Genomic DNA, 18,370 nt, shown 5'->3' on the forward strand with positions numbered 1-18,370 from the left:
TTGGAGCAAATGGAAAGAAGCCATGGAAACAGAAATCAAAGCGTTGGAAGAAAATCAAACTTGGATTTGTGTGAGTGATGAAAGTGTAGGTGAAAATAAAGTCATTCAGTGCAAGTGGGTTTTCAAGAAGAAAAGAAATGACAGTGGAAATGTTTTTAGATTTAAGGCAAGATTAGTTGTTAAAGGTTTTCAACAAAAGGTATATCATTTTCAGATATTTATAGTCCAGTTGCAAAATTACCATCAATAAGAGTTTTCTTAGCTTTATGTATCAATTTCATTTAAAAATACATCAATTAGATGTATGTAGTGCTTTTTTAAATGGGGATATTCAAGATGATGTCTATATAAAACTTCCAAAAGGGTTTAAAGAAATTGAGGGTACAGTTTGTAAGCTTAAAAAATCATTATACGGTTTAAAAACATCACCAAAGAACTGGAATGATAAATTTCATGAATTAATGTCAAAAATGTCATTTAAAAGATCTGAATATGAGTATTGCCTTTATATCAAAACAAATGTTAAAAGTAAAATGTATATTTTAATTTATGTTGATGATTTGCTTGTAGCAGGAACAAACGAAAAAGAAGTAGACAATGTAATTAAAATTTTGAATAATACTTTTAAAATGAATAATTTAGGGCAAATTAAACATTTTTTAGGGATGAATATAACTCAAAATTTATCTGAAGGGAAAATTACTATAAATCAGACAAACTATTTAAGAGGTGTTCTTGAAAAATTTGGAATGTTAAATTGTAAACCATCTAAAACACCTATGGATAACAATTTTCATCATGATTATTTAAAAAGAGTAAAATCTGAAAATTTAGAGATAGAAAAGAGATGTCGAATGGCTATTGGGTCGCTTATGTATGCAATGCTTTGCTCAAGACCCGATATATGTGTATCTATTAGTATACTAAGCAGATATCAAACTTGTGCAAGTTATGATCTTTGGAAAGAGATTAAAAGAGTGTTAAGGTACATTCAAGGCACTATTGATATGAGCTTGGTATATCAAAAGAATAATAATTGTGAATATTTAATTGTAGGCTATTCAGATTCGGATTGGGCAGGTGATTGTACTGACAGAAAGTCTACAACAGGATATGTTTTTAAAGTTTTCAATTGTACAGTATCGTGGGCTTGTCGGAAACAGTCATCTGTTAGTCTGTCTTCAACTGAAGCTGAATATATAGCCTTAAGCCAATCTGTTAGTGAGGCTTGTTGGCTTAGATATTTATTTTATGATTTAAACATATGTGAAAACTATGTTACAGTGTTAGTTTTTGCTGACAATCAAAGTGCTATTAAAGTTTGTAAGAACCCTGAGTTCCATAAGAGACTGAAACACGTGGACATTAGATATCATTTTGTTAGGAATAAAATCAAAGATAATGTAGTGATGTTAAAATATATTAGTACTCATGATCAACAGGCGGATTTGTTTACAAAACCATTAGGTTTTACACAGTTTAAAAAACTTAGAGAAAAGTTAGGTTTAGATTGTGTACAATAGTTTAAAAATTAAGAAAAAATTTGTTATGTATTTAAAGGAAAATATTGTTAGTCAAATGTTTAGTAAATTTACCATTGAGGGGGGGTGTTGTATACGCCATCTATTGGGGCAATGGTAAATTAACATAACCCATGTATTTACGGTTGGTAGCACTAAGAATAGGTTAGTAAGTTTGTTTTTATAAGGTTCCTAGTAACATAAAATAGAGTAAGAAGAATATGGCGGCAGCATATTCAGTTTGTTCGTTTTAGTTTTTGTTCTTGTAATTGTTAACAGAAATAAAACTCGTGAAGAGTAAAAAGACCTGGTTTAATTAAAAAGTAAATTCACGGACCTCAAAACAACAAATTCAAAATTTTCCATAGCAAAAAAGTTACAGCGATTTGTTAAAAATGCACATTTTTGAAAAACACCCCGTAACTCCGAAACGGTAACAGATATTGATGTGCGGTTTTCACCATCATGTTTTTGAAGAAAATTGTTTGTGTTATGTTATTAGTTTTCGTCTATCTCCTATAGAAAAGGGTGTTTCCATTTAAAAGCGTCGAATTTGACCCACCCTGTACAAAATTACTACTTATAATTATTTTTTTATCAAAACTACAACCCTGTATTTCTCATTTATAGTTATATGTATAACTAGTTGTATAATTACAATTATTTCAAATCTGTATTCTGTCAGATATTCTGTGTTTATAATATATGTTTATATCCTAATATCTGGTTGTCAAAAATAGTTGTTTGTTCTTAATTTTTATGATTTTTTTGAATAATATTTAGTCCAAGATGTAAATATTTATCATGATTTCCTTTTCAAAACGGTTGTTAATTGTGTTAATTTGTGTCGTAATTTTGATACTTGTGTACCTGACTTATTTAAATCACCAAGATTATATTGAAATTTTCGACTTATCCTACGAATTTAAGAACAATCGCCCCAATATATCTTCTCAAAAACTCCTCGATATTCCATTTCGGTATCTTATAAATAACGAATTTTTATGTACCGATGAAAACAGCGAGATTTTGGCTGTTTTTATTGTAACTTCCTATTTTGGAAATGTTGAAACCAGAAGTTCAATGAGACAGGCTTTTCCATTAGAAGATTTGAAGAAACACAAATTACGTAGAATATTCCTTTTAGGCACAGCTCCCACGGATATTTATATAAATCAGGATGTTATTGAAAAAGAAAATGAAAAATTTAGAGACATTATTCAAGGCAACTTTATAGAAGCCTACAGAAATCTCACATATAAACATGTAATGGGTTTAAAGTGGATTACAACTTTTTGTTCTAACAGTAAATATATAATTAAAATGGACGACGATATTGTAGTAAATATGTATATGATAGAATCAATTTTAATGTCTCTCAATAACATCAGACACCGGAAATTTATAGCCGGTTATGTATTGACAAACATGGTACCTATACGAGAACCCACAAACAAATGGTACGTTACAAAGGAGGAATATCCATTCAGCAGATACCCACCGTTTGTGTCAGGCTGGTTTTATATTACTAATGTCCGCACAGTTAAAAATCTAGTGGCCTTGGTAAATTACGAACCATATTTTTGGATAGATGATTTATATATAACAGGAATCCTTGCAGCCAAATTAAAAATAACATTGTACAATATCAGCAAGCATTTCACTCCCAACTCTGAATTTCTGCAGTGTTGCTTGCAAGATTTCAATAAAGATCTTTATTGTGATATTAATATAGGTCCCAATGGTGGTGATAATAACATGTTTTATCATTTTAACAAACAGGCAAAAAAATGTTTTCATGGCAAATGTAAAAGACGACTTAAAAGTATTGATGAGAGTTGTGTGGCTGAGCAAAAAATGAATTTGGGGAAAGGACTTGGCTTTGTTAATAGTTTAAAATTAAAATAATACACAATTTCTGAGATGATTTTTGTTATGTTTTGTATCTGGTAACTACATTCTGTATTTTATGTGAAACGTATGGCAATTTTTTTTGTTATTTTTTAAAATAGATTTAAGTGTTTTTGGTATATGAATTTATTAGAAATAATAATCCCTGTTCTGTGATCTTAGGTCCATATTTTGTAAATTTTTTTCTGAAAAAGGTCCATGTGTGTTTTTGATATACCAGACACTATCAAGAATTTGTCCTCCTTTATCATCTGACACCTAATGGTAATATATGTAAAGCTTTAATAATTTTGTTAAAAAAAATGAATAAAGACTAAGAATTAATAAAATATAAAGAAATCTAAAAATTAAACATTTTATTTCACTACCTGTTCCCAGTATAAATGGGTTTTATTATATGCCTTCAATCTGGTATATCCATAATCCCTACTATAAAATGCTGACCATTCTGGTCTGGTATCAGTAAAATTTTCCCTGCCTTCTTTGCAACCTGCAGATCCTGTTGTAAAATGTACAGGTGCTAATGGGTCTATGTAAGGTTCTTCATAACTACCATTATAAACCTACAAGTAAAATTCTCTTTCAACTTGGAGACAGATTAATTCTAGGTTGGTACATTATAGTTATAAATTGGCCATAATCTTTCATAGCTATGTTCGTGTGCCCATATTTGAAGATCTACTCCGTACTTGAAGAATAAATCTTCAAGTCCAAACCATTTTAGAAATGGTATTCCGGCTCTTGTCAATGTCTCATGATGTGTGCAGTCATCAGTATTATTATTGCTACAGTACATAGGCCTGTGTCCAACAACAATAATCCATGGTCGCTCATTTCTAGAAATTTGTGAGATGTAGAAAATATCTCGTTCACTGAAAAACCTACCTGTTTTCAGGTAAATTAGCTTTAATTAAATCAGCCTCTAGCCAATCATATTGGAAAACTAAACTTTTTACTCCATAGTTCATAAAATAATAAAGTTCTGTTGATATGGAAATAATGTGTAGAGGCCCAATATCAAAGCTGTAGTACAAAGAATCTGAAGATCCAGGCATGCTAAATCTTCCACGGTAGTGGCTGAAGTTGCTAAAATTATTTCTTTCTTAATCTATTTGTTTAGGCTAATAATTTTGACCATAAATAAGCAACATAAAGCTAGAGAATATGGATCAAATTTTGCCCAAAATATAATGATGGCCACTTGTTAAAAATAATTTTACAAAAATATTTTTAATAAAAAAAAGAGCTTACTATGCTTCTTCATGATTTCCAGGGCAAGTCATATATGGAATATAAGCTGCTACAGATTCAATCTGCCTCATAAATTCATCTCCAACTTCTCCATTATCCTAAATTGTTTAAAGAATAAATTATATACACACAAACTTATTTCAAAAAGTTTCTTACAGAATCCATATCATAAGCAAAGTCACCTATGTGTAAAATTGTGTCATACAAGCCTCTTTGAGTCTCTTCTTGTAATCTGGCTAAAGATTGAGCATTTTCATTGCCCATATCACCATAAATAGCTATATGAGGTGTCCAATCATTACCCGATGGAGGTGTTTTAAAGAAAAATAAATTAGACCATCCCATACTGCTTCCACAATGGTACTCTATAACATTATATATGTGCATGTAGATTATGAATATATATTACAAATTAAAGGATTGGTGACAATTTTAGCTAATTTTAACAATGAATATATATAATTTTTAATTTTGTGCCTTGGGGTATTATTGATAACTTGTAGTAGGTATATTGTCTTTTCATTGAGGACATATTGTATAGTTAAAATGTGTAGAATAACTTGCCATATCTGGTGTCGGGTGATAAATTAGTTAACAGTACTCTATGAATGTACTGTGTATGCTTAAGCGATCCTCCATCGACAAATTGAGTTGAAGATCCATTTGCTTGCAAAATGAGACCACCAATACCATATTCAACAACCGATTCGGGAGTGTCATCCATTGTTGACCATGTTACTACAATTTGGGATACATCTTCTCCAAAAGAAAGATGTACTTGTTCAGGCTGATAATAATATATCTCATCAATATATACACTAAAAACTTGCGCTAGAAGGCAAACCAGCAAAAAGCCATTAGCGAAAATTTTGCACATTTTGGCTGTTAAAATACGTTAAAACACTGTAAATTCTTTTTAAATGTTTGCGTTTTATATGGTAAACTAAGATAACAGTTATTTTATAGTCTCAAGGGGTGTCTCGAGTAGGATATTGCAATATAAAAACAAATATTCTCCTTCGTTGAAGTGGTTTACAAACAATTGTTTTGCCACTAATGGCTGCGAATTGTATAAATAAATTTTAAATCAATATTTATAATTTATAAGGGTGTAGATAAGCAATCACAACAGTTTTTGAAGTTTGGAAGATGTAAACAAAACAACAAAACAATATGTACCAGTATTACTAGTTGCCTACTTTTGCTAGTCGTTAAGAATTAGAGAAAACAAGGATGGGTAAGTTAAAATGTAAAGTACTAAAGTGTTTCTTAGGGTGCAGCCACACTATCCTAAAAACGGCGTATCGGCGCAACGGCGTAATGACCTTGAATAGATTTCCAGTAATTCTATTGGCTGAAACATTCATCTGTCAGAAATTTTATCTGTCAAATTCATCTGTCAAAAATTTCAGCCAATAGAATTACTGGAAATCGATTCAAGGTCGTTACGCCGTTACGCCGATACGCCGTTTTTAGGATAGTGTGGCTGCACCCTTAACGATTGCTCCAGATTCCTCTTTACCAATCAGGGATGTGTGTAATGGTAGAAAAATTAGTTTATTACTTGTAAAACAAATTGTTTTTCTACATATTTAAGGCGCTTCCTCATGAGGGTGGAAGAGAACGGTAAGAAATAAAAAAAGTTTAAATAAAAGTTAGGGTCTTTATACTTTTGTGCTCAAATCAAAATTAACCGAGATAGGGTGGCTACTGGCTAGAAGCTAGGGAACAGCTTTTATTGAAACATTTTCAAAGACCTTACCGTTTCTCTGAAATTTAAAAAAAAAACACTTAATTTATATTTCTACCCTCTTCTCGGGGTGAATTTAAAAAATCTTAATTGAAGTTTATAATTTTCCAAACAAATTGAATATAAATGTTAAATATATGAATTTTTCTGCAACTTATATATTTTTTTAAATTTCTTAAAAAGGAGAGGAAATACATGTTAAAAGGAAAAATTGCATCGGGCTGGAATTGTTTTTTTATTGAGTATATTATTATAAGGTAAAATAATATACTTTGTAGGATCGTTTAAACGCATTCAGCTTTGTTGCGAATTTCGCAATGCTGGGCTCGTGAGTAACCACCTTAATATAGGGATCCATCACAAACAATAATTTCTTTTATATATATTAGGAAAAACAAAACGGGACTTATTTAAGTTAAATAATAAAAAGAATAGTCTTAATTTATTATATTTTGGTTAAAATATTGTAGGATAGATTAAATTTGTTACCAGCTAAATAAAAAATATAATTAATAGGTAATAGAATGTTTAATATAGAAATTATAAACTAGATTTTAAGAAATGAGTAAGTTTTGGTATGAGCGTGATTGCCATAAATGGTCATAGCTTTCAAAAATAAAACAAGTCAAAACACCTAATTTATTTACAAAATATGAAAACACCTTAAACATTAAAATGAAGCTTTCATTTATACACTTAATCTATATTTTTTTATATATGTACGTTTTGATTTTAATACACATCATAATAAAAATATATTACTGAGGTGAAGCCAATTATAAGAATATTGCAATTCAATCCAGTTTTATCACAGACTATTATAACTCAATTACCTATGGAGACGCAAATATTCCACTACAGGATATGTAAAAATTAGTTGACAAAAACTAACATCTTAAAAAAGCAATTAATATATAAAAAAATAAGAGACAAATATCCAGATAATTTTAGACTTTAGACTTAAAAAATTTTGTACCATGATTTTGCTTCAAAGGTTCCAAATTCTGAAAGAGATTATTGTTTCACTTTAATTTTATTCACATTTTCTTCCGATTCCTTTTGTTTGAGTTTTCCTTTGGAAATATCAATAGTGTCCAAAAATGAATGAAGCTGATTTGTGTATTCTTTAGGATATTTTCTGAAATGTCCCACGTGAGGAGATTTTTCAAAAATCTTCCAGTCCACCTAGAAATGAAATATTTGTAATACCACAATATCTATTTACCTCTATCTACACTTATGAGCCTTTCTTTAAGAATACAGAAAGATTACAGAAAAAGCCTTTACAGATTGATACCATTTTGGATAAAACCAATTAAAAAAAAAGTAGAAATAACATTAAAATGGAGTGCACGACAAGCACAACAAAAGCTTAAAAATTGAAATTCAAAAGTGCCGGTATGCTTTAATTTTATCGGCAATACTTTTAGTAAAAACTGACTTACCGGAATTCCCATGCTTTCCCAATTATCTTTAACGCGACGATTCGAACTCTCGGTGCCAATTGTATCAGTCTTACTTAGTAAAAACAGAGCAGGAGCATGTACTAAAGTAGTGTGGAACATTTGACTGGACCTGATGTAGTGTCTGGTTGCAACTTTGTCGAAGGTCTTTAAATGATACCTATTAATTTTTAGAGAAAAAAGAATTAAAGTACCTTATACGATTATGCTTGAGAAAATACTTACAGCATATATTTACCAAGAGCTCTAGCCATCATTTTGTTTTTAGGAAATACTGCTGGTGGTACACCTTTATGAATCTCTGTGACATCTGCCGCACTATCCCAGACCTAGTAACAGTTAGGTTAGGTTAGGTTAGGTAGGCAAGTTGTAGGTACTAAATTTAAATTTGACAGCTGTTTGAATTTTGTACAAATCTTATTGTCTCTCCGAAATGTCGCCAGCGACAGAACGTAGTTCTGAGGACCAAGCCTTAGTTAGTCTGTCCAACGACACTGGGAAGAAATCGAATAGATGACATACAAAAAAATGACAGAAAATACAATTTACTTGTGAATTAAAGACACAACTGACTGAAACTGTCATGGATCAACTTCAAGGAACTCACTGAACAATTTCAAGGAACCGATGAAAGTTAGTAAGTACAAAATTTAAATTTGACAGCTGCTTGATTTCTGGAGAAATCTCATTGGCTCTTTCCAAATGTCACCAGCGATGGAACATAGTTCTGAGAACGAGGCTTTACAAGTCTGTCCAACAACTCATGAAAGATCTTGATAGATGACATTCAAAGAATGACAGAAATACAATTTACTTGTGAATTATAATGACAGGCTTGTCATGGATCCTCTCAATGGACAGACTGTAATTATAAATGGCCTAAATGTCATTAGGCCATTTTTTAAGTAAAAAATGGATAAAGCTTAATTTTCATGCATCTGTTATCCTTTGATACGACGGTCCGACGACGGCGCTCTTATTGGTCATAGCGTTTTCGCGCCACTTTTCATCCGTCATTTTTTTACTCCAGCCCGTCAACGGAGAAAGATCGTCCGATAACGGATGTATTGACACTTTTTTGACAAATTTAATATAACCTTAATAAAAATATAATAGTATAAGAGCTAGCAAAGTCGGGAAAACGAAAATTTTAAGAAAACTGGTTCTTTATATCTTTTGCTATGCTCTTCTGTGCTCTCCTGGCCCAAGTGCGGGCCGTCTGGTTGCAGGTAGACTACTGCGCATCACATCTGTACAGGGTATCCCATTTTCGTGTGCTTTATGGGATTTCTCGTTTATGAGTAGAGATACAATGATGCGATTTTCACATTAGCCTCTTTAGTTCCTGAAATACAGAGCGAATTTGTGATGCGCAGTAGTGAACAGATGTTGAATACAGATATGATGTGCAGTAGTGAACGCAACGTCTATTGGCAGGCAGACGGTCCACACTCTGTTTAAGACAGCATAACAAAACATATATTAAAGAACTAACTTTCTTAAAATTCTCTCTAGAAAACGTTGCTAGGTCTTAGGACTATAAGTAAAACAGCGAAATCGTTATGGGAATGAAAATATAAAATGACACCAATCACAAGCAACCCGTACATCCGATGAACGAAGGCATGAGAATGCAATAAATTTAAAAACTGCGTAATTTTCTAACTAATCGAAGTCTTACCATTCTACAAATAAAATTAATATCCTATCATCCGATAGCGGATGCATGAAAATCAAGCTTAAGGCGCGTTTTGCAAGTTGATGCCTCATTTTAAAAATCGGACAGGCTTTTGTCCGACCAGACCGCTTAGTTCTAAAACTAAATTTGATCAGAAAACCATACTTACTTGTCCGACTATCCTATCCAAAATATGCTGATACCTGTCCATATTATGTGCCATTTGTACCATGACCTCTCCCCACAAATATCCACCTACAGAAAAACCATGCAGCATAAGTGGAGAGTATGTTTTATTTTGCTCTAGGAATTTCAGAATATCAGCAGCAACAACCTATGATTCAGAAAGGTAATTACAGTTGAGGATTGGAACCTTTGGTGTTACACAGCAAAATAAAACACTAAATCACCACAATACACCAAAACACTTTTACTTTTACACTGGACGCGCGTTTCGCTAACCATGTTAGCATCATCAGCAGATGATTATAAACTAAAATACAATCTACAATTGTATTTTATTTGTATGTAGAGTTTATAATCATCTGCTGATGATGCTAACATGGTTAGCGAAACGCGCGTCCAGTGTAAAAGTAAAAGTGTTTTGGTGTATTGTGGTGATTTAGTGTTTTATTTTGCTCAGAAAGGTAAAATAACTTTTTTCTCTAAATTTCATTACTATACCTGGGTTCCTTTCACAGGCCACAAAAATTGCCAGGGATTAACGTTTATAGTTAGGACATCGAATCCTTTTTGAATCCATATATCGGCATACTTGAGAGTGTGTTTTTTGCTAGCCATCATCCAAGCAAGTAAAATAACCAGTGGATTTTCTTGCAGTTGATCAAGCTTAAAGTCGGTAACGGATGTGTTCTTCTTTTCGTGCGACAGAATTGACATGTTCTTTGATACTTCCAGGCAAGATATGTTACGAACCGGCATAATCATAAAGCCCTATAATAAAAAATATATATTTGTAAAAAAACCAGAATGATCATTAGTTACATTTTCATACCAACTTATTTAGGACAAAGAAAATTAATTTTAACATTTTCCTAAAAAGTTTCATCATATGTATATTTTGAAACTGATAAGAAAAACATGGATATGGCAAATAATGGTAGATCGGCTGGCTATTGCAAAATGAATAAAAAATAGTCATGCAATTTTTCCACAGTTATTTAGAAAACTTTAACAATGGGCGGAAACCATATAAAATATTCATAATGAAAAATATTATAAATTGTATGCTAAACGTATGGAAAAATATATTTCATAAATTTAGTATAATTTGTTAGTGCTTAATTGAGCGCCTTCAGGGACACAGACGCTAACTTGCAGAGATATTTTCGCTGACTATGCTTTATGACATCTCGCTGTATTCCCTAAATGGCAAAAAGAAGCAGCAACTTCCACAGATATTAAATATTATTTAAAGTTTATATAAGTGCATATAAACACCGACTTTGCCCAGCTTAAATATTTATCGCTAACAATCTTGCTCAGCGTCCAGTCTAGTCCCGTCAGATTCAGTCTAGTCCAGTCAAATCACTACAGTCCACTGCTTTCACACCAAACGCGTCCGACGTTTGTTGATGACATTTTTTTTAACGTGTTTTCAGCAAAAATAAGCAGTTTAACAACAGAACGCTTTGAAAATGGACGAGATTCTTAGAGTAATAATTTTACGTTGATTAGAAAAAAGAAGGCCAAGGAGAAATTTATTTTGGATACATCCCATTCCTAATAGAAGACTTGTTTTCGGATGTTTTAGTCACTTATTTCCCGATTTATTAGATGATGCCAAGAAATTTTACAATTTTTTTCGAATGGGACCAGATTTATTTTTCTTACTAAGCAATATATTAGGTGAAAGAACATCCATTTGTGTACAAATATCGCAAATGACTGACATAAAAATTCGACCAAACGAATCACTAGCAGTCTTGACTTGTCTGGACGCGACTGGACTGTACACGACGTGTTTTGTTTGAAAACAACTTTCGTTCCCGCATTTGATTTTCTCATGACCGTCCTAGATTGGATTCAGCAACGTCCGACGTGACTGATCGTGACTGGATTGGACTGTGTTGGTGCGAAATGGCCCTTCCTGTGTGTCAGAAAAGTTCATGGAAGTCGCTTTCTCAGCTACTCAGCCGCTGACCATCCCTGAACGTGCCCATTATGTCTTTATGAAAAACAAATTGGTCCAAAGGATAAAAGGTATATATTATGTACTGGATCCCAATAAATAATTAAATTAAAATGGCATCACAGTTGGCAGTTGGGCTTGAAACGACAATAAATGATATATTTATATATTGAATATAAAATAAGGTGCTAATTCTCATCTATCGCTATTTCAAAGCCAACGCTCACACCGATTTTTTTCGATTATACAGTATAGTTTGGGGTGAGGCTCAGGAGATATAATAATATTGTAGTATTAGTTAATATATTTCAAACCTTATTTAAATTTTGTGCTATCCTACATTCTACTAATTTTTAGTTTATATATCTGTAAGGGGGAAAACGATATTGTCTGTTACCGTTTAATCGATGTTTCTCGCAAAAAAAATTAGACGACGCGTCCCATTAATAAAAATTCGACAAATTTGCAAGTAGCCAATGAAATGGGTGGGCGGAGTGTTTTGCGGTGACATACTCGTCAAGTCCACATGGACTCTCTGCCGCTTACATATACAGTACATCTGCTGGATCTGTGTCTATGAAAGGAATGCGGACAAAAAACATTTAAATAAACAGCAATATATTTTATACGTCGATTTGACGAGTGCGTCACCGCAAATCGCTCAGCCCACTCATTTTATTGGCTACTTGCAAATTTGTTAAATTTTTATTGATGGGACGCGTCGTCTATTTTTTTACGAAAAACATCGAGAGAATATCGTTTCCCCTCTCACGGATACCCCGTAGCTACAGAATGGACAGACGTACTGTAATAGGTAGCGGTTTACAAAATATATTGCTGTTTATTTAAATGTTTGTTGTTGTTTTGTCCGCATTCTTTTCATAGACACAGATCCAGTAGACGTACTTATGTCCCTGGATTGTCTTTACAATAGGAAAAACTTTTTTATTATTGATATTTTGAGAAAAATGCATTCTTCATAAAAATTTTTGCTTGCTCTAAAATGGTTAATTCCGTCTATACGTTTCCAAATTTCCATACCCTTTTAGAGAAAATTAGAAAATATGGTTGAATTTTTTCAAAGTCCTAGAAATCAAAACGCGTTTCTATGGTAATATAGCTCTGTTTTCATTCTTTGATTTTAAGAATTAATTTTAATTAATTAAAGATTGTTATTGACAGAATTTTAATTAACGTCGTATTTTTTGCTGTTTTAAAATGTTAAAGAAGCACAAAATTTATTTAGTTCATTGCTACAGAGAGTGAAAATAGTTACTGGAAAATTTGATACTTTATCAACAGCAAAAAATATGACGTTAATAAAAATTAATAATAACCATCTATCAAAGAATGGAATTGAAATTATATTACCTTAGAAACGGGTTTTGATTTTTAGCACTTTGAAAAAATTCAACCATATTTTCATATTTTCTCGAAAACCGATTGGAAATTTGGAAAAGTATAAACGGGATTAAACATTTTAGAAAAAGCTAAAATTTTTATGAAAAGTGCATTTTTCTTAAAATATCAATAATAAAAGAGTTTTTCGTTTTGGAAAGACATTCCATTTCTACTTTATTTAAATTAATATGAATTAAGCCGTCCATGTTTTTGCTTTTATCCACTATTTACTTATTATATACCAACTTTGTTGCTTTGGCTGGGCATATTGCAAAAAGTAGGGTCAAGTGGTGTAAAAATGAGACATTTTTCAAAACTTTTAGCTTTTTCCTTAATTACAACCATTTAAATACAAAAGTCTTTCTTCTATAAAAGACGGAATTTGGTGGTAACGAAACTATTGCGTGTCTCATTTAAACACCATAAGAACAAGAACCATAACTTTATAACATTAATTATTGTTTTCATATATTATTGCCTTAATTACAATAAATAATTTTACAAATAAACGTAATATTTTGAAAATATATCCATAAAAATCAATCAGAATAATTTTATTTCATTTAATAGAACCTCATAATTATTTTTAATATCACTATATACATAAAAATTACATTATCAATAAAGCATGGAAATTAAATATAAAACATATTTGTGGGCAACAAATTCAGTATTTTAAATAAAACAGAAAATTTATTAAAATTAGTAAATAAGTAAAATTGCCAAAATGGAATTTTTCTGTGTACAAGAATTAGAAGATATAAAAATAGTATTAAAGTCTTCTTATCTTTACATAAAACCTCAATTCTAAGCTTATGGTGATAAATAAATATCAGCAACACATACTTAATTATCTGTATTTTCAGTTCTATATGCATGGACTTAAAATGTTATATGCAAGATATTATTTTATTTCTCAAGATATTTATAATAGGTATACCTCTTTAAATAATTAGTACTTTGCACCTAACAAAGCCTGTTCATAATAAATAAACAGTTTGATCAGTTAGATATTTAGAAAGTAAGACCTTAGAAAACAATGCAACTACAGCATTATGGACTTTGAACCCTTAGAAATGTCTTGCCAAGTGAACTTTATTACATTGGGTAGAATAAGTACTAAGCCTACTTCTTAAGGACTTATTGGAGCATAAGTATATTGTATTATCTTCAAATTTTCTTCTTACCAATAAAACTTTTTGTGAGTTTTTTATATTATTTCCTTGGTTTAATCGTTGGAGGCCCAGCCTGATGCAGCGAGACATTTGGGATAGAGCCATTTTTCCTAAAAAATTAAATATTTAGTTTAAAGCTGTCAGAATAATGTTTATATTTAAGGTTACAATAAACAAAGATCATCACACTAAATTTTAAACTAGGCAAGAAATGCTTTTGGTATGTATTTTAAGCACTTTTAACCACTATTGGATTTTAGATCATTCAAATAAATATTCATACATATTACATATAGATAATTCAACCTTTGACACCTACGAGCAAAGATTTGTAGAGCACAAAGAAATATTAGTAAATTTTTTGTCAGTTTTGGTACCTATAATTTTTCTATTTTATTTCAATAATATTCTATAAAGAGTGATTCTAACTTACCACAGTTATCTATGAACAATCTTCCTTGAATTGACAATTATAGGTTATTGGAACAAATATATAGGAAAACATGAACTTTATAGTTTAATAAATTTGTCTCTGAATTTGTGAATAAATTTACAATCCCCCTTACCCCACTCAATCTAAATAAAGTTGTCGTTGTCAAATCGTGTGTTGGAGGTGGAGGATATCACGATTAGTTCACGTGATAAAACAAAGACAATAGATAACTAAAAAAAGATAGACATTAAAAAGACAGTGGCAGAGAGAGGCTTTAAATCTTAGCTTTAAACAAAGAATATTATAGTTTTAAGAACTCTCGTGTGGAAGCTTTAGTGATTTGTCATACGGTGGCGCTTTTGAACATAATCGAAGCCTGAAAATGCTAATATTTTAAATTTTGAGGACTACGCGCGGCGATATTTCGTACGGTGTTGCCAAACATATTTTATTTCTCGATATTTAAAGAAATATGTATTGATTATATATTTCGTATATTCTATAGTACATGAGGCATCCTAAGGCTATGAAAAAAAAACGTAGCTATGAAAATAAAATTTTAGATTTTAATTTTTTGTACCTTCTAATAAAAATTACTTCTATTCCAATAAAAAATTAACTAGTACGATTATGTGTTATCTGTGCTAGTATTAGGAAACTGGAGTAAATACGGAGAATATTAATTCGTTCTCTAAGATGAGCACTACTAAGTATTTTTTAAAATTCGACCCATAAGGGGGTGTAATTAGATAAAGGGATGTAATTATACAAAAAAAAATCTGTACCTACTAGGAGTATGAACTTTTGCACAGATGTGGCGCATTTGAACATTGATAAGCGATTTTTGGAAATGTATAGCCTAAGGGTAGTGTAGTTCTAGGAGTATGAAATTTTGTACAGAGTTTCCTTAAGTGACGAAAGTGAGTACCTAGAAGCTAATTTTTGACATTCATCCCTTAGAAGTAAGGGATGAAAATTTGTACAAAAATTTGTTAAAATCGGTTTTAGAAGTATGAATTTTGCAGACGTTTCTTATGTAACGTAATTTAGCACTAAGAAGCAATTTTTGGAAATTCGCCCTCTAAGGGTGTGAAATGAGGGGTTGAACGTTCTGGAACAATAAATTCTGTTCAAGGAATATGATGATGATTATATATGATGATTTGCACAGAGGTTTATTATGTAGCGTAATTGAATAATTAGAGCGAATTTTGGAATTCATTCCTTAAGGGGGTAAAACTAAGGGTAAAAATTTGTATAATTTTTATGTAAAATCCGTTCTAGGACTAGGAGTATGCAATTTTGTACAGAGGTCCCTTAAGTGATGAAAGTGTGTACCCAGAAGAAAATTTTGGACATGCACCCCCTAAAAAATAAGCACTCCCTATAAAACAATTAAAATAAAAATTTGCCTAAAAAAAAAAAAAAAGTTGGGGTGGGCCACTCTTATCACTTAGGGTATAAAAAATAGATAACAACCTAGGAATAGGTTGTGACCAAACCAAACCAAACCAGACCTACTGAATATACATATAAAATTTTATCAAAATCGGTTAAGCCGTTTCGGAGATGGTAACAAAAAATTAAAAAAACAACCCCTATTAAAAAATAGGGGATGAAAGTAGAACGATGAAAATTTAGGGTAATTTGTATTTATTAATGCCAACTAAAATAAAAACATTTTTTTCTTTTCAAAAATAAAAATGAGGGTGGGCTACCCTTACCACATAAGGGTATAAAAAATAGATAACAACCTATTCTTAGACGTACTGAATATACATATAAAATTTTATCAAAATCGGTCAAAGCCGTTTCACGGATGGTAACAAAAAATTAAAAAAACAACCCCTATTAAAAAATAGGGGGATGATGGTAGAACGGTGAAAATTTTGGGTTCTTTGTATTTTTTTAAGGCCAAATAAAAAAAATATTTTTTTTTCCAAAATAAAAAAAATGAGGATGGGCTACCCTCTCGGCTACCCTTATCCCTTAAGGGTATAAGAATAGATAACAACCTATTCTTAGACGTACTGAATATACATATAAAATTTTATCAAAATCGGTTAAGCCGTTTCGGAGATGGTAACAAAAAATCTTAAAAAACAACCCCTGTTAAAAAATAGGGAATGATGGTAGAACGGTGAAAATTTAGGGTTGTTTGTATTTTTTAATGCCAAATAAAAAAAATTAAAATATTTTTTTTTTCAAAAAATAAAAAAATGGGGGTGGGCTACCCTTACCACTTAAGGGTATAAAAAATAGACAACAAACTATTTTCAGACCTACTCAATATACATAATAAAATGTCATCAAAATCGGCCAAGCCGTTTCGGAGATGGTATCAAAAAAACAACCCCTATTAGAAAATAGGGGATGATGGTAGAACGGTGAAAATTTAGAGTTGTTTGTATTTTTAAGGCCAAATAAAAAAAAAAATATTTTTTTTCCAAAAAATAAAAATGAGGGTGGGCTACCCTCTCGGCTACCCTTACCCTTAAGGGTATAAGAATAGATAACAACCTATTCTTAGACGTACTGAATATACATATAAAATTTTATCAAAATCGGTTAAGCCGTTTCGGAGATGGTAACAAAAATCTTAAAAACAACCCCTGTTAAAAAATAGGGGATGATGGTAGAACGGTGAAAATTTAGGGTTGTTTGTATTTTTAATGCCAAATGCCAAAAAAAAAATTAAAATATTTTTTTTCAAAAAATAAAAAATGGGGTGGGCTACCCTTACCACTTAAGGGTATAAAAATACACAACAAACTATTTTCAGACCTACTCAATATACATAATAAAATGTCATCAAAATCGGCCAAGCCGTTTCGGAGATGGTATCAAAAACAACCCCTATTAGAAAATAGGGGATGATGGTAGAACGGTGAAAATTTAGAGTTGTTTGTATTTTTAAGGCCAAATAAAAAAAATTATTTTTTTCCAAAAATAAAAAATGAGGGTGGGCTACCTCTCGGCTACCCTTATCACTTAAGGGTATAAGAATAGATAACAACCTATTCTTAGACGTACTGAATATACAAATAAAATTTTATCAAAATCGGTTAAGCCGTTTCGGAGATGGTAACAAAAAATCTTAAAAAACAACCCCTGTTAAAAAATAGGGGATGATGGTAGAACGGTGAAAATTTAGGGTTGTTTGTATTTTTTAATGACAAATAAAAAAAATTAAAATATTTTTTTTTCAAAAAATAAAAAAAAATGGGGGTGGGCTACCCTTATCACTTAAGGGTATAAAAACAGATAACAACGTATTCTCAGACCTACTGAATATACATATAAAATTTCATCAAAATCGATCAAGCCGTTTCGGAGATGGTAACAAAAAATTAAAAAAAACATTCCCTATTAAAAATAGGGGATGATGGTAGAACGGTGAAAACTCAGGGTTGTTTGTATTTTTAATGCCAAATAAAAAAAATAAAAATATTTTTTTAAATAAAAAATGGGGGTGGGCTACCCTTATCACTTAAGGGTATAAAAAATATATAACAACCTGTTTTCAGACCTACTCAATATACTTATAAAATTTCATCAAAATCGGCTAAGCCGTTTCGGAGATGGCAACAAAAAAAAATAAAAAACAACCCCTATTAAAAATAGGGGATGATAGCA

At 31.2% G+C, this 18,370-nt stretch overlaps 3 protein-coding genes across 5 annotated transcripts; 1 reads left to right on the forward strand and 2 right to left on the reverse strand.

Annotated features, from left to right (window-relative positions):
• The first annotated feature begins 2,208 nt into the window (after positions 1–2,208).
• LOC115891476 (beta-1,3-galactosyltransferase 5) lies at positions 2,209–3,456 on the forward strand. The gene has a single exon (XM_030911928.1). It carries the CDS (start codon positions 2,325–2,327, stop codon positions 3,426–3,428), a length of 1,104 nt encoding a protein of 367 aa, XP_030767788.1. The 5' UTR covers positions 2,209–2,324; the 3' UTR covers positions 3,429–3,456.
• Positions 3,436–5,838, reverse strand: LOC115891475 (acid phosphatase type 7). Its single transcript, XM_030911927.1, has 7 exons — positions 5,247–5,838; positions 4,839–5,047; positions 4,683–4,780; positions 4,317–4,517; positions 4,048–4,267; positions 3,800–3,994; positions 3,436–3,689 (listed from the first exon to the last, which is right to left on the reverse strand). The coding sequence occupies exons 1-7, from the start codon at positions 5,557–5,559 to the stop codon at positions 3,561–3,563; spliced, it is 1,365 nt and encodes a 454-aa protein (XP_030767787.1). The 5' UTR covers positions 5,560–5,838; the 3' UTR covers positions 3,436–3,560.
• A 1,219-nt stretch (positions 5,839–7,057) lies between these two features.
• Positions 7,058–14,943, reverse strand: LOC115891477 (transmembrane protein 53). 3 transcript variants are annotated; one of them, XM_030911930.1, is made up of 7 exons: positions 14,735–14,943; positions 14,314–14,411; positions 10,258–10,527; positions 9,743–9,907; positions 8,121–8,224; positions 7,878–8,055; positions 7,058–7,617 (listed from the first exon to the last, which is right to left on the reverse strand). In XM_030911930.1, the coding sequence occupies exons 2-7, from the start codon at positions 14,404–14,406 to the stop codon at positions 7,447–7,449; spliced, it is 981 nt and encodes a 326-aa protein (XP_030767790.1). In that variant the 5' UTR covers positions 14,407–14,411; positions 14,735–14,943; the 3' UTR covers positions 7,058–7,446. The 3 variants fall into 3 exon arrangements, with proteins under 3 accessions (XP_030767790.1, XP_030767791.1, XP_030767792.1); XM_030911931.1 differs by lacking the exon at positions 14,735–14,943 and adding an exon at positions 14,470–14,488; XM_030911932.1 differs by lacking the exons at positions 14,314–14,411; positions 14,735–14,943 and adding an exon at positions 10,589–10,723.
• Positions 14,944–18,370: the final 3,427 nt, after the last annotated feature.

Source organism: Sitophilus oryzae, unplaced genomic scaffold (assembly GCF_002938485.1).
Source record: "Sitophilus oryzae breed Bouriz unplaced genomic scaffold, Soryzae_2.0 scaffold_1181_pilon_pilon, whole genome shotgun sequence".
Taxonomy (NCBI): domain Eukaryota; kingdom Metazoa; phylum Arthropoda; class Insecta; order Coleoptera; family Curculionidae; genus Sitophilus; species Sitophilus oryzae.